Here is a 14584-nt window from a genome sequence, read left to right as displayed (position 1 = left end):
AATGAATCTGCAAAGTAACTAGAAAAAAGTTATCAGGCAAATGTAGTGGTGTAAAAATTACAATATTTCCCTCTGAAATGTGATATGTGTATAAAGTAGCAGAAAATGGAAATACTTGAGTAAAGTATAAGTACCTCAGAACTGTAAATGTAGGCCTAATTTGTAGGGGGTAAACCTGTAATGTAACCTAAATGTAATGTTATTTAGGTTAAAATAAAAATGCTCTGGAAATCAGCACAAACCTTGAGGGGAATACGTTTTAAATGTCCCATCATGTATCATATTTGCACTACAGATAATTTCCAGAATGCCAATATTTATATTTTAAAGACTTCTCGGGCAGAATGGGATCAGACCAGGAAGACACGTTTTGCAGGTAGATGGATCACACCCATAGACTGATAATCGCACCCAAAACACGTGTAGTAGGCGTAAACACCATTCAACAGACGTTAATGAAGTGTTTATACACTCTTTGTTGCTGATTTTGTTAATAATTTTCCCCAAATTTCGTCTCACATTCCTGTTGGAACATATTCGATTGTGTAGTTTTTGTTATAGAAACCTGGTGATTGTTTTTTCAGATCACTCACGCCTGCGCAGTATGCTCGTGTTGACGTCAACACGTGTATCGGTATTTTGCAAGCACCATCTGTAGGCACCATCCCGAGTAACGTCGTTAAATTGAGAGATGGCAGACACGAGGCTGCACAACTGGTAGGAATACAGTCATAAATATTAAGGAGGTAACTTTAGTCAGTAATTTGAGATAAAACCGACCATGGTGTAACGTTAGGCTGACCGTTAGACCCAACTATGAAAGTTAGCTTCAGTATCGTTTAGCGTTAGCAGCGTGATTGTTTAGCGTTAGCTTCTGCTTAATTTCAACTTTACTGCTAGCTTCACTATTGTTTAGCGTTAGCAACGTTAGCTCCTGCTAAATGTCAATTTACACTGACATGAACAACTCTGCTCGGTCACTTTTGGTTAGTCCGGACATCATTTGGTACAATGTGTATTTAGCAAAACAGAAATGTGTACATCTAAAGTAAATTTTTTGTCGCGGTAATATTTACTTAAATTAAATACCTTACCTAATATAGCTAGCTAGATTGCTAAAAATTCCCTCCAAGATCGACTATAAAATAATGTTAGACCAAGTTTGTATTTAGTCATTGTAATTTTTTTAGCCTTACCATAGTTGATATTAATATTACATTTAATAGTAACTTTAATCACAATGTAATGTGTTTGGAAAATTATATTAATTAAATCAGATTGTCACTGATATAACATTACTTTTTGTCAGGTGGAAATGTTCTCTTTCTAGTGTAGCCTCTATCATATTATTTCTCAGTTCTCTCTTTTCCCACCAATGTTCATAACACAAAGTTAAGCTGCAAAACTGTCAAACTGAATAAAGCGTTTATGAAGGATCAGTGACGTTTGAAGCTTCAGATGTCATCAGTCATGGTGTTTTTTATTTGACTGAAGTTCCTACACAATGTATAGACCATTTTCACGGCAGACATGTTGACATGTCATAGTAGGAAAAGCACAGGTGTATTCAAAACCATTAATGATGGCTGCATTCCACTTAGGAGAGGTCCTGGTATTAAACCATTAATGATGGCTGCATTCCACTTAGGAGAGGTCCTGGTATTAAACCATTAATGATGGCTGCATTCCACTTAGGAGAGGTCCTGGTATTAAACCATTAATGATGGCTGCATTCCACTTAGGAGAGGTCCTGGTATTAAACCATTAATGATGTATTATTATATATTATATATATATTATTATATATTATATATATATATATATATATATATATATATATATATTATATTATATATATATATTATATAGTATTGTGCATGCTGACTCACTGAAATAGCTCACTGGGACACTTGATGGAATTGAGCCATCGTTAAGGTTATCAATTTCAGCTGGGCTTTTCCTACTATGACAAATCAAAATGTCTGCTGTGAAAAAGGTCCATTGAACAGTTCGCTTCACAGATATGAAACAAGCTTTGGAGTTTCAATATAATTTGCACATCTCTAAAGATAGTTTTCTCTATGCACTGGCCGACCAGTGATGTCAGTGTTTCCTCTAGAATTACATTCTGTTGAATGAATGACATCCTCTATCCTTAGACCCTATATTTAGAGGTAGTAATGTGTCAAATTTTAAACTTTTCTTAGTTTATAAAGGCTTATTAGTATGTAAAGGTCAAGATCCATGCTAGTTTTGTTCTTGTATTTTTTTTTTATGATATTATGATGATAGTAATCACCAACATTTTTTTTTCAGGTTCTGTTTAAGATGCGACCATTATTAATGCTGCAGCCATGCAATCAGAACATCAAAAGTAAGTAAATCAATGTGACAAAAATGAATTGATGCTTATAGTATATTGTACAATTTTTTAGGCAAAATTGTGTTTTAGTGACTGGATTAGAAGTTGACAGCTAAGCTATTAGAAAACAATGTTAAGATTTCTTAGTTATTTACTTTAAAGATTTTTAAATGAGGGGTCAGCGGCATACAAGAACCCACCTGTTAATTAGGCCTTGCATTTAAATGTGAAATTAATGTCTTCTTGGGCTTTGATTTTTGCCCAAAAATCATATTTGTTTGTTTATTAATATTCAAATATATTCAAATATTTATTAATAGTATTTTGACCATTAAATGCCTTCTGTAAGACTTATATTTGTATCAAACTTCATATAGGTTCTGTCCACCAGAGGACAGTGTATCAGTCAATAGGCAGGCAATGATGTTTTCAGAAGAAAAACACACAACTTTTTTTTTTTTTTAAATTAAAAGTCAGACCCTGGATTAAACACAAACCGTATGCTTTCGACAGGAAGTTTGGAGCTTTCACCGTAGCCTACGTAAGTGGTCTGATCAGACATGAAAATCACTCACCTTTTGGCGAAATTCGCCATTTTGAAACCAAAATAGGAGACCTACGTGAATCGTGTAGATTCAATCAGAAAATGTCTGGGGGGGGGTGTGTGTAAGTACTCGGGCCTGGTGAATCGCCATGAAACGAGTTCCACCAACCAATGAAACGAGTTCTTGCCAATCAGATGCCGAAATGTCAGAGTGCAGTGCCGGTGTGGTCTCTGTGGTAACGCGGCTAAAAAAAAAATGGAGGCAAAGTTTATCAAACTTGGAGCATGTAGATACAGGCAGCTCTAGTTGAGAAAGTAGTTAAAACAAACGGCGCTGGGCATGAATAGAGGACAAGAAGAAAAGGGTGGAGAAGGGAAGCCGTTTAGCACTTGGTGCCTCAAATTGAGAGAGCCGGGTGACAGCTTCTGCAGCGCATGTTTTGGACGGCAGCAGCGGTAAGAAAGGGCTTTCTAGTCATTAGATGCTAGTCACAAAGCTCTGTCATACGAGTACGTTACCGGCAACGACCGCTACCGTTAAGACTGTGACTGCGCCTTTACTGACCGACCGTGATACAAACAATACGTGTGTGCACGTTCATAGCGGAACATGATTTGTAAAAGCTATCTGAAGCCCAAACTGCCTTGACAAAGCTGTCTGTTTGGAGTCAGCATGACAGGTATTTAAACATAACGGCCTTGTCCCAGAGTTTAGACGTCTAGCTATATGAAAAGATAAACAATGCAACGTTTTTAATAAATGTAAATAAAGCAGCTAATATCAACATGGACTAAATCTTGAATGTACTTCGCTTTTTTGATGACCTGGCCAAAGTAGTACATTTTAGTTTTCACAATGATTCATTGTAGGATTATGATATTAATGCAATATGTAAATCCACATTGACTCTTTATTTAACATATGGTTGGAAGAAGTAAAAATTGATCCAAAACTTTTTAGTCTTTAAAAATTATGACTTTTATTATTGTGTAATGTCAGAAGGACTTCAACTGTTTTGCCAGTCAAATTAACTTTAATGAGTGCATATTGAAATATTACACTGTTGGTTGGCAAAAAATGCATCTCAAAATGCATCAGATTGATGCTTTAAAATATGGAATATTTAAAATTTTCTCCCAGGGGAGCATGCCCCCAGACCCCCCTAGAGGGGTAATATCCTTCTCACCTTTTTCACCCCTGACCCGTTTTCATGCCTGTCTGATGTTTATACTTTTGCGCTGTCGAGCCGGCGTGTGTGTGTGTGTGTGTGTGTGTGTGTGTGGAGGGAGTGTGTGTAATAGAGTGAGAGAGTGATGGTGATTACCGGTAGCTAATGATTTCACGTTGTTTATGGAGAAGGAGAACCAGGAAATGAGTCAGGGGAAATGCAACACTACCATGCTATGGCTGAGCGAGAGTTACATTTTGAAATGCGTGAAAAAGCCTCGGATTCTGAATTGAAAACGTTTACAAGCAACCACATTTACAAAAAACAATGCCCATAACAGGTTAGAATATTAAGGGCTGCCTAATATTTGTTTGAATATCAATATTTTTTTAAATAGTCGAATTATATTCGAATAACGAAGTTATAAATTGTGTCCATGGAATCCCACAATGCACTGTCACACTTTGTATATGTGAAAAAAACTCCAGGGGTCTCATTTATAAACGTGGCGTACGCGCAAAACGGGGCAGAAAACGTGCGTACGCCACATCCCACGCAAAGGTTGTGATTTATAAAAAACAAACTTGACAGGAGAATGTGCGGTCCTCCACGCAAACTCTGACCCATGCGTACGCACATTTTGAAGACAAAAAGGAATTGGCGACGCAGATGGTGAGGTGGTGAACTGAAGTCAGACTGCAGAAAGTAGTTGGAATAACGATTGGGCTACTCTTAATGTTTAAGTATTAATGCCTTACGCACATTTCTTCACACCATATCATGAAGATTGTACTGAGTGATAATTGAGTGATAATTGTTCTGAATAATAATTGTTCCATAAACACCTCCAACTCAAATCTTAAATCAAAACTCGTTCTTAATGTTTAATCGGTGCTGTCTCGCTGTCACATTTGTCTGCTACGGAGCGCAGGAGGAGGAGATGGCCCGACTGCATGGAATACAGGATACCATCAAATACCCTACCATTAGATAACTGCAGAACACAGTGTAGCCTAAATAACTAAATATCTGTCTTTAATACTGTGCATATATCATCAAATGTCAAAGTCTGGAAATACAGACGGTAAGCTCTTGCGCAATCGTTATGCTCTATGTCCTCGTTATCAGTCCAAACTTTAATACTGTTTGTGACAAAACCTGCATGATGAAAAGTGTGTTTGCTTATAACGCTTTCTTTCGTTTTCAAATTGTATCTCGGGGTGGGGGATACCACTAGTTGTTGCTGTGAATTTAGCAAGTTGTCAACAATCACAAATTGTTGTAGGATAAACATATAAATACTGCGGTGAACCCGTGCGTAATGCTGCATGATGGCACTGCTGGCCCTGCAGGAGGACTACGCTAATGGAAGAATCAGGAGAAAAAGAGACTTCAGGGACCATGACGATGACTGGCTCATATGCTGATTTAAATTCCCTAATATAGCTGTAATAGTAATATAGATGCGCTCTTGGATCTATGTACTGAATTGGGTCCAGTAGAGAAGGCAACGCGCCGGAACCGTGCCATCCCGGTCCAAATACAGATCCTCGCCACTCTGGGTGAAACCTGCTGTTTTCAGAGGGAAATGTCAGTAATGTAATGTAATCTTCAACTTTATCACTAAGGCTTGTTTGGATATAATATATAGTTCTGTTGAATCTTATTATATACGTCTGGTATATCGAAGCTGTCCCCGAGTTCCCTAATGCCTGCTGTTTTGGAAGATTTTATTAATAAAGGTAGTCTATAGATCCGGTTTCCCTACACTGTGCGACAACAGGCCGAAACTATAATTCAATTGGCAGCAATTCCCGAGCTTCTGAGAGTTTTTTTTTGTTTTGTTTATTTTCTCTCCGCCAGTCGTCATGATTCGGCATGTTTCGGTGTAACGAAGAACAACTGCCAGGGTCATTAACATACTGATCAGCATTCACGAGGTGCTTTACATTGACTATTTATGGTTAAAAATGGGTGTGTACAGGGCGGGATAAGAGGCTGATCCACGTACGCACACTTGTAGTCAAGCTCTGATTTATAAAGGGAACATTGCTTACAGGTGTGCGTACACACGGTTTTATAAATCTGACTTTTTTTTTGGCGTACGCCAATTTGGGCTTTTGGGCACACGTACACTTATAGTAAGAATCCTACGCACAGTTTTATAAATGAGACCCCTGATCTGTAATGATGCAAAATGATGATTCCAGGGTTTTTGCTGTAAAGAGAAAGTTTTGGTGCCCCCCAGAGACGTTTTTAGCCAGCGCCAAAGGAAAAACATGAAGTGGAGAATTTTGTGTTTTCTTTGACATTCCTTTACCATAAATTTGTGCCTAAAAATGTATCAGAATGCAGGAAATGAAGTTTTTGACGCTCAAAATGTTTACTGGGGGAGAACCCCCAGACATCCCTCTTAATATATCCCCCCACATGATTTAACACTTTTTAAGGTTAATAACATAAGTCACTTAAATTTGCAGGTCTAGTCCATCTGCACCATGTGCCCTTTGGCCAGTGGACCTCAAGTTAACTCACTTGGACTGGAACCCTGAAGCAACCCTGATACACTTCCAGGGACAGTACCTATCCATATGTGAACTTGACTATAACATCTTGCAAGGGGAAATACAAAACACACCAAAGACTAAAGCTGCAGTGGATATCGGGGAGTTTTGCCTCGTGGAAGATTTGACTTCAGGCCGCTGGTACAGAGGAAGAGTTCAGAAAAGAAGAGAGTACTTGTTTGACGTTTTCCTCATCGATCACGGTAACATCTTGAGTGTCGATATCATCCACATATCTTCCTGTTCAAACGATCTGTTCATCCTTCCTCCCAAGATAGTTTGTGGCTTTCTTGCAAATGTACTGCTGCTTGACGGTTGTTCTCATTCGGTAGTGGATGCGTACTTCTCAAACCTGATTGGAAGATATGTCACAGGTTACATCCAAGCCTTCCTGCCCCACAAAGTGCTCTTATTGGAAGCCCCTGACATTAACGTTGACCTTGTTAGACATGGGTTTGGAAGGCACATGGACAAAGATACTTTCATCCTCTTGGTCGCGATGCTCACAGAAGTGCCGATCAAACAAAACAAGGAGCCAGTTCCTGACTTACTCATTGAAAAGCCAAGGGGACAAGAAGTTTTCTTCAACCAGTCTGGTTTGCAGGGATACGACATTCTGTCTTTCTGTGGGCCTAGAGTGAGTTGTGAGACACGTGCTAAAGTGCGTGTAACTGCTGCTGTTAACCCTGGGAGGTTTTACTGCCAGATGACCAGTATGGAAACAGATCTTTGGGAAATGTCAAAGAAGCTGGCTGCAGCAAATGAGTACCGATCCAAAGAACACAATCCGAAGACCCCAGAAAACCTGGGGTTACTGTGCTCCGTCAAAAGCAAAGATGGGAAATGGTACAGAGGCTTTGTGCAGTTTCTCCCAGTCAACTCTCAACTTCGAGTTCTGTTAATTGACTACGGGTTCTTTGAATCTGTTAAAGTTGAGAATGTCCACAGGCTGCCACCTGAGCTCTTTTCAACACCCATCATGGCGTTCCCATGCTCGCTCGCCTCCCTTAGTGATCAAGATGAGGTGGTCAAAACACAGCAGTTGAGTTTCCTCAAAGCAGGCTTGCTTGGAAAAGTGTTAGATGTGGAGATCAAAAGTTTTGACAAAGAACAGCACATGTACTCTATCACAGTAATTGGTGCTGAAGATAATCATGTGAAGGAACCGGAGCCCATGCAAGCGCATCCTAGAATGAAGATTGAGTCAGTTTTTGATACAGAAGAATTGTCACCTGAAGGTGGCTATTTATACAATGAAACAGTCATGGGTGAAGCATTGGGTAAAACACTGGAAGCAGAAGAGGTGCATGTAGGCTCTGTCTTTTTGGGCTATGTTGAGCATGTCCAGAATCCAAACCGCTTCTGGATGAGAACACAAAAAACGCAATGATGAGTTTGAAGAAATGATGAGGAAATTGGCAGATTACTACAATCAAGTGAAGCTGGATGAAGACGTGCTGGTGAATCCAGAGCTTGGGACACTGTGCTGTGCAGTTTATGAGAAAGACATGCATTTCTACAGGGGCATTGTGACAGACACTCTAAAGCATGGAGCTGAAGTTCTTTTTATGGATTTTGGGAACATTGAGAAAGTGCCACACATGTTGATCAAGAAGATGCCAGAGACATTTGCGAGCAAATCAGCATTTGCCTTCTGTTGTACTCTTGTTAATGTTGTTCCTCTGGATGAAGTCTGGACCAGTGCCAACTCTGACTTTTTGAGACAAGCTGTGTCAAACAAAACCCTGCTAGTCCACGTTGTCCAAAAGAGAAAAAACACATTTGTTGTTGATCTCTATGAAACGGGAAGTGACAACAATCAAAGTATCACTGAGCTCCTGATCTCTTCCAAAAATGCTGAATACTGGAACAACATTGCCATAAAGCCTGTGGTGCAAAACACAGATTTGACAGAAGAAACAAGGCGCCCAAGACGTAGTGTGACGTCAGACATCAATGGAAATGCAGAGCAAATGAAGGATTGGGAGGAGGAAGAGAAAACGTGCAAAAATCAAACTGAAAAGGCCCGAGCCTCTGCTAGCTTCAAAGCCCTAAGCATCAAGCCTGGGTGTAATTTTGCTGTGCGTTGCTCTTACATCAGGTCTCCTTTAGATTTCTGGTGCCAGCCTCTAGGTAAGGTTCCAGCTTTGGAGGAACTGATGGATAAAGTGAATCAATATTACTCGACTCACACAGTTCCCCTCCAATCAGGGGATCAATGTTGTGTCACAAAGTCACCTATAGATGGAAGATGGTACAGGGCCTTCATCATAGAGAAACAGAGAAGTCATGCCAGAGTGATAATGGTTGACACTGGCTTTACTGTCCAAGTCAAGGAACACAATCTTCAGGCAATAATGCCAGAATTTGTTCATTTGGAAGGACAAGGTTTCAGGTGCAGCCTTTCCAACCTGATTAAACCTGCTGACCCAAAGAACAGTGGGTATTGGAGTCCGGATGAGTGTAAGTGGCTAACAGATTTTGTCCTGGACAGTCCCAGTGGTCTAAGATGTAAAGTTGTCTTTCAGTTGAATGTAAAAAACAGAGGGCTGTGCAATGTTGTGGAACTTTACAACACCCAAACCCAACGGAGCATAACAAATTTGCTCTCTGAACAGGGCCAGGCGAGAGAAGGGAAAATCTTGACAAAGCAACTGTTAACAGTGTTTCCAGAATCTTTTGTCTACTCTTCATTTGATCTAAGTCCTGGAAATGAAGAACAAGTCTACGTCACTCATGTTAGCAGTCAGTGGGAGGTCTACTGCCACCTTGAGAGAAATGTTGAAATCATTCAAGACCTTGAAAAGAAAATCTCAGATGAAAGTGAGAAAATTATGCAAGCCAGTACGAGAGCAGTTGTGAGGAAGCTGTGCCTGGCAAAATACTTTGATGGTCGATGGTACAGGGGCTTGGCACATCCTGTTCAGTCACCTCTGCATCTTAGTGTGTTTTTTGTGGATTATGGAAACACAAACATATCTGAGAAAACCCACGTTGTGTGTATCGACAAAGACTCTGATTTGTTGTACACACCCATGCAAGCTTTGAAATGTCGCCTTGCTTCAGTTTCCAAAGAAGAGCTCTATGCAGATGTCAAAAATTGGCTTGATGGTGCAATACTCAACATGCAAGTGAGAGCGGTCATAGTTGGAGAGAACGAAGATGGTTCATTTGATGTTAAACTATTTGATGGAGATGTTAACATCAACGAGAAGGTAAAGGAGCTCATTCTCAGTGTTTCACCGAAACCAAAGACTGTTGTGAGTTTTGACATGAGCAGCACAAAGACAAAAGACAAAACTCTCCACACAAAGGGCTCAATTAAGTGCAAGAGTCAACCTAAAGGGAAGTCTTCAAATTCCCACACATTGAAAACCAGGTGCACTCAAGTTGGATTTGCACCTCACAAAAAGAAAGAAAACACAAAAAACTATGTTCATGAGAAAGCTCAGAAGAACACAAAAGTAAAACGACAAAGGGAGTACCATAATACAAACACAAAGTCAAAACAACCACAAAATACGGACACGGAAAGTCCTCAGCTTTCTTGTTTGCCGGACATAAAAGTGAGCGCAGGTTTCAAGGCAAAGTGTTTTGTCTCCTACATTGACTCGGTCAAGAGTTTTTTCCTTCAACTGGCGGAGGAGGAACCTGCCATCTTGCAAATGGCCGAAGATCTCAACACAAGTGTCTTCAGAGATTCCTTGAAGACTCCAACTTTATTGAGAATCAATGACCTTGTTCTGGCTGAGTATGAGGAAGACAGCGCTCTGTATCGTTCTGCTGTGAAGGACTGTGGAGGAAGTTCCTGTTACAAAGTTGAGTTTGTGGACTATGGAAACTCTGCAGTCATCAGGAAGGAGAAGATCTACTCCATACCAAAGGAATATCTCTCTCAGCCGAGATTCGGCATATCCTGCTCCCTGTTGGACACAAGCACATATGAAAATGATGCTTCTTTCACGGATGCTGTAATGGAGAAGCCTCTCATGGTTGATTTTGTCCGACATAATGAAGTTCATTGGGAAGTCAAGGTTGAGATTTTTGAAGAAGCTGTTGGTCTTTCAGACACACTTGAAGCAGCTGTTGAAAATGGCACTGAAACCAAAAAAGAAGAGGAGGCAGGTTCATCTGAAACGGAAGAGAAAGCGAGATCCTGTGAGCAGAACCACTTGGATAAAGAAGCGAGCAAGATTGAAAAAACTAAATTTGAAAGAGCTACCGTTGATGGTGAAAACGCCGAAAGAACTGTTGATGGTGAAAACTTCATGCTGAAACCGACACCTGCCACACTGTCGGATAAACTAGAAGAACATCGAAAAGCACCCACCAGAAACAAGGATAATTCTGAGGAGGATCTAAGAAAAATCGCAAAAGCACCTGTCAAAACAAAAAGTGATTGGGCAGATGAAATCGTACACCCGACTATTGAAGCTAAAGACACAGAGATTGGTACAGTTCTGTCGGTCCTGAGTAACAGCAATTTTTACGCCAGACTAAATAAGGCCAGTGAACTGCTTGCTGCATTGGAAAGTAGTATAGATGACAACCTATACAAGTGCCAGATCGTGGCCGAAGAGAATGTCAAACAAGGCTATAAGTGCTTAGTTCAGGTAAAGGACAAGCAGTGGCACAGGGCTGTTGTTCAAAATGTAGGCCAGGGAAAATGCCAGGTCTTTCTCGTGGATCAAGGAATAACGGAAGAAATCCCAAGTGGCTCAATCCGACGACAGTGTAGCGAGCTGACAAAAATCCCAGACCTTGCCGTTTTGTGCAAGGTAAACTGCCTTGGGTTCAGTGAGGGAGATGGTGCTCACGAAATGTGGTGTGAAACTCTTAAACCACTGATTGGCAAAAAAGTCAAGCTGATGTTTATGTGTTATTCAGAAGACGATAAACTGTGGAATGTGGAAATAATCATGAATGGGCTGCTCCTTCTTCGTCAACACACAACCACCCTGCAGCAGAACAAGGAGGTGCTAGTGTTGCCCGCTGAAACTAAAGTAGAAGGAGAATCCAACTTGGACAAAAGTCCTACTCAGCAACTTGTCTTTGCTCCTATTGATCTAGACGAAGCATATTCTGGCTTTGCTGCTGCAGTGACAACTCCCTTTGAGTTTTGTGTCGTTCTGGAGGACAGGCTTCTGGTCATGAACAAAGTGTCCATCATGCTGGACGACCTCCCTGGGCAGATGTCTCCTCTTCCTGAAGCCCACCTCGTCCCTGGCACCTGCTGCCTATTGAAATCGGACACCAAGAACAAGTGGTGCAGGGCTGAAATTGTACACGCCGACACCATAGCAGTCCTTAACCTGGTGGATTACGGCCATTGCGAATGCATCTCATACGAAGACTGCTCCACGCTGAAGAGGCTTCCTGAGGCGATAACCAACCTCCCAAAAGTGACGTACCCCTGCATCCTGAGAGGGGTGAAACCGGTTGGAGTGGATGCACAGTGGACCGATGAAGCAGCGGTCTTCTTCCAGCAGTGTTTGTACCAGAAGAACCTCCAGATCTTCTTCAGAGAGTTTGTGTCAAACACACACTGGAAGGTGGACATTCTGGCAGATGGCGTCCATGTTGCCAAGGAGCTGGTGGATGCTGGACACGCCAATTATATGGACATCATGCTAGGACTGAGGTATGCCCTTTGCATTGTCCTTTCCATTACTTGGTATCTGTCTTTTACAGTATTTTAACTTTTATTGAAGGAAGTTCAAGTCAGCCCTTCATTTCACAATTAAGTGACGTAGTATAAAATGAAGACAAAATTTGAATTAGTTATACACATTGCTTTGGCTCATTGTTTTAAGAAAAGTCTTGAATATGTAATCATTTCAAAGCAGGATCAATTCTGAGAAAAAATTGGTTAGAATGAATGAAAACATCAGTAGTTATTTAGCACGTTACCCTCCATTTTTTCCAAAATCATAATAAGCTGTCTTCAACATCAAGACACTTGTCAACCGTAAACTTCTTGCAACACTTTATGCTTGGTAATTTTTCAGCAAACTCTGAAAATAATATCAGAAAACAGTCACGTTTGCTGCCAAGACAGGAATAAAGTATACAGGGTGCACATTTTCAAGCAAAATACTTAAATAATATTAAAATGTAACCTTATTTTTGACACATTCAGGTTCCAGGAACAGAGCTCAGATAAAGCTGCTCCTCCTCCTGACAGTGAGGAAGAGTGTGGTCTGGAAGATGAAGGCTGCGATGGGATGTCAGATCTCTCGGTCGAGTCATCTGATGAAGAAGAGGGGAAGATGCAACTCAGCATTGAGTCTGAATCTAGGCGATGTAAGAGAATATTTTAAATGCATTTTGTTAACTGGCATAAAAAAACAGGGCAAAACGGCATCACTGATCTGTTTTTACAGAATATTCTCTATTATTAGCTAAAAACACACAAATTGTCCACACCTTAGCATTTAGTTCACAACCGTTTTCTGGAATACGTCAATCCAAAACTTTTAACACGCTCCTATAAGGTGTATTTTATTAGACGAGCATTTCAGGCATGTCCTGAAAAAAGGGGTTTGCAGCTATGTAAAGTAACAGTAATGTACAGTACGGTCCTGTCACTTTGTTTTCTCTTTTGTTACAGGTTTTCTGATGTGAAGGCAGTCCGGTTGGATCTTGTCACTACAATGAGCAGCAATCCCCAATCACTCTGCATCAGATAAATCCAAGTAAGATGCTGCTTGTTGGATTTTTTGGCTATAAATTGAGATTTAGCACTTAAAAGTGACATAATTTACTTTACGATGTTATTATGTAAACTTAATTGTATTAGTTCATGGTGAAACATAATTTTGTTTTGTTGAATTAGCTGGAGTACCTTGAAAGGATTCAGACAGCAGCATAATGTGCCTAAAAGCACAAGAAATCTGAGTCAGTGAACTATTTTTTTTTTTTTTAAATTAAGATTTAAATGAGGTGTTCTCCTTATTCAGCATCTTTTTTTTTATTAATAATGTTGATGGATGTTCAGTTCATTTTTTCCGTTTTTTTATAAAGAAACCAGACAGTAAGAACTGCAGTGTTTGTTTTGATGAGGTGAACTAAATATAAAGTAGCCAAGCACATATTTGGTTAAGTTTATTTTAAGATAGTTCTACTTTGTTACTTTTGAGTTTTAGGGACCTTTTGAGAGGAAATATTTTTTCCAGATTCAAAAAAAAGTAACTTGGTTCAGACTGTTGCTTGAACTTTTTTTTTTTTTTTTTTTTTTTTTTTTTTTTTTTTACAATTAGGGCCTTCTGTAGAATACATTTTTGACTTGACATTTAATTTATTTTATTTAATCTTTTCTTATACTTATTTCACTCTCACATACTTTGTTCTCTAAACTAGTAGTGGGACAAAGGTTCATTTAAGGGTGTGGGAAAACGGAAAGGTCCTGAACATTGCAGTTCATGTTCCACCACTAGAGTGTGCTGTTGAGCCAGGATTGTTCATAGTAAGTCATGAGTCCGGCACTGTTGGACGCTGTTTTATGCATCCTTAAACAATTATCAAAATGTCATCAATGTATTAAAGGAGTTATTTAAAAATAAAATGTGGATGTGGTGAAATGGCACGTTTGTCTGGCTCAGTGTTTCAGGTTTCTGTGGAAGAAAAGATTGTTGTCAGAAGTGGGATTCGAACCCACGCCTCCAGGGGAGACTGCGACCTGAACGCAGCGCCTTAGACCGCTCGGCCATCCTGACATCTGAGTACTCTAAAACACGGATGTAGTTTTTATTGCTCATTTACACCGGAAAGAGTGTAGTGCAGATGTCATTTCCAACTGCACTTGAAGGCAGCTTTATTTCACGGAGAAAGAAAAGCGATGGGACTGTGGCTGTTGTTGCAGGAACCAGTCAGCTGTTACACAATCTCCTGGGCAGTTCAGTGCTGTGTTTCGGCTTTTACCCACATATTGTTCAAAAACATTCTT

At 40.1% G+C, this 14584-nt stretch overlaps 1 protein-coding gene and 1 non-coding gene across 2 annotated transcripts; one reads left to right on the top strand and one right to left on the bottom strand.

The window, feature by feature from the left end:
- The first annotated feature begins 596 nt into the window (after positions 1-596).
- tdrd15 (tudor domain containing 15) lies at positions 597-13665 on the top strand. The gene is given in 6 exon segments (XM_028604589.1): positions 597-717; positions 2317-2374; positions 6556-8014; positions 8016-12280; positions 12779-12942; positions 13250-13665. Coding segments are annotated over 5 exon segments (5922 nt in total). The 5' UTR covers positions 597-717; positions 2317-2354; the 3' UTR covers positions 13264-13665.
- Positions 13666-14271: 606 nt separating this feature from the next.
- Positions 14272-14354, bottom strand: trnal-cag (transfer RNA leucine (anticodon CAG)). The gene has a single exon. It is a non-coding gene; the product is annotated as a tRNA-Leu (tRNA).
- Between the last annotated feature and the right edge of the window lie 230 nt (positions 14355-14584).

This window comes from Perca flavescens, chromosome 18 (assembly GCF_004354835.1).
Source record: "Perca flavescens isolate YP-PL-M2 chromosome 18, PFLA_1.0, whole genome shotgun sequence".
In the NCBI taxonomy this organism is placed as follows: domain Eukaryota; kingdom Metazoa; phylum Chordata; class Actinopteri; order Perciformes; family Percidae; genus Perca; species Perca flavescens.
The sequence above is the reverse complement of the archived record's forward strand: the minus strand, read 5'-3'. Positions and strand labels throughout refer to the sequence as shown.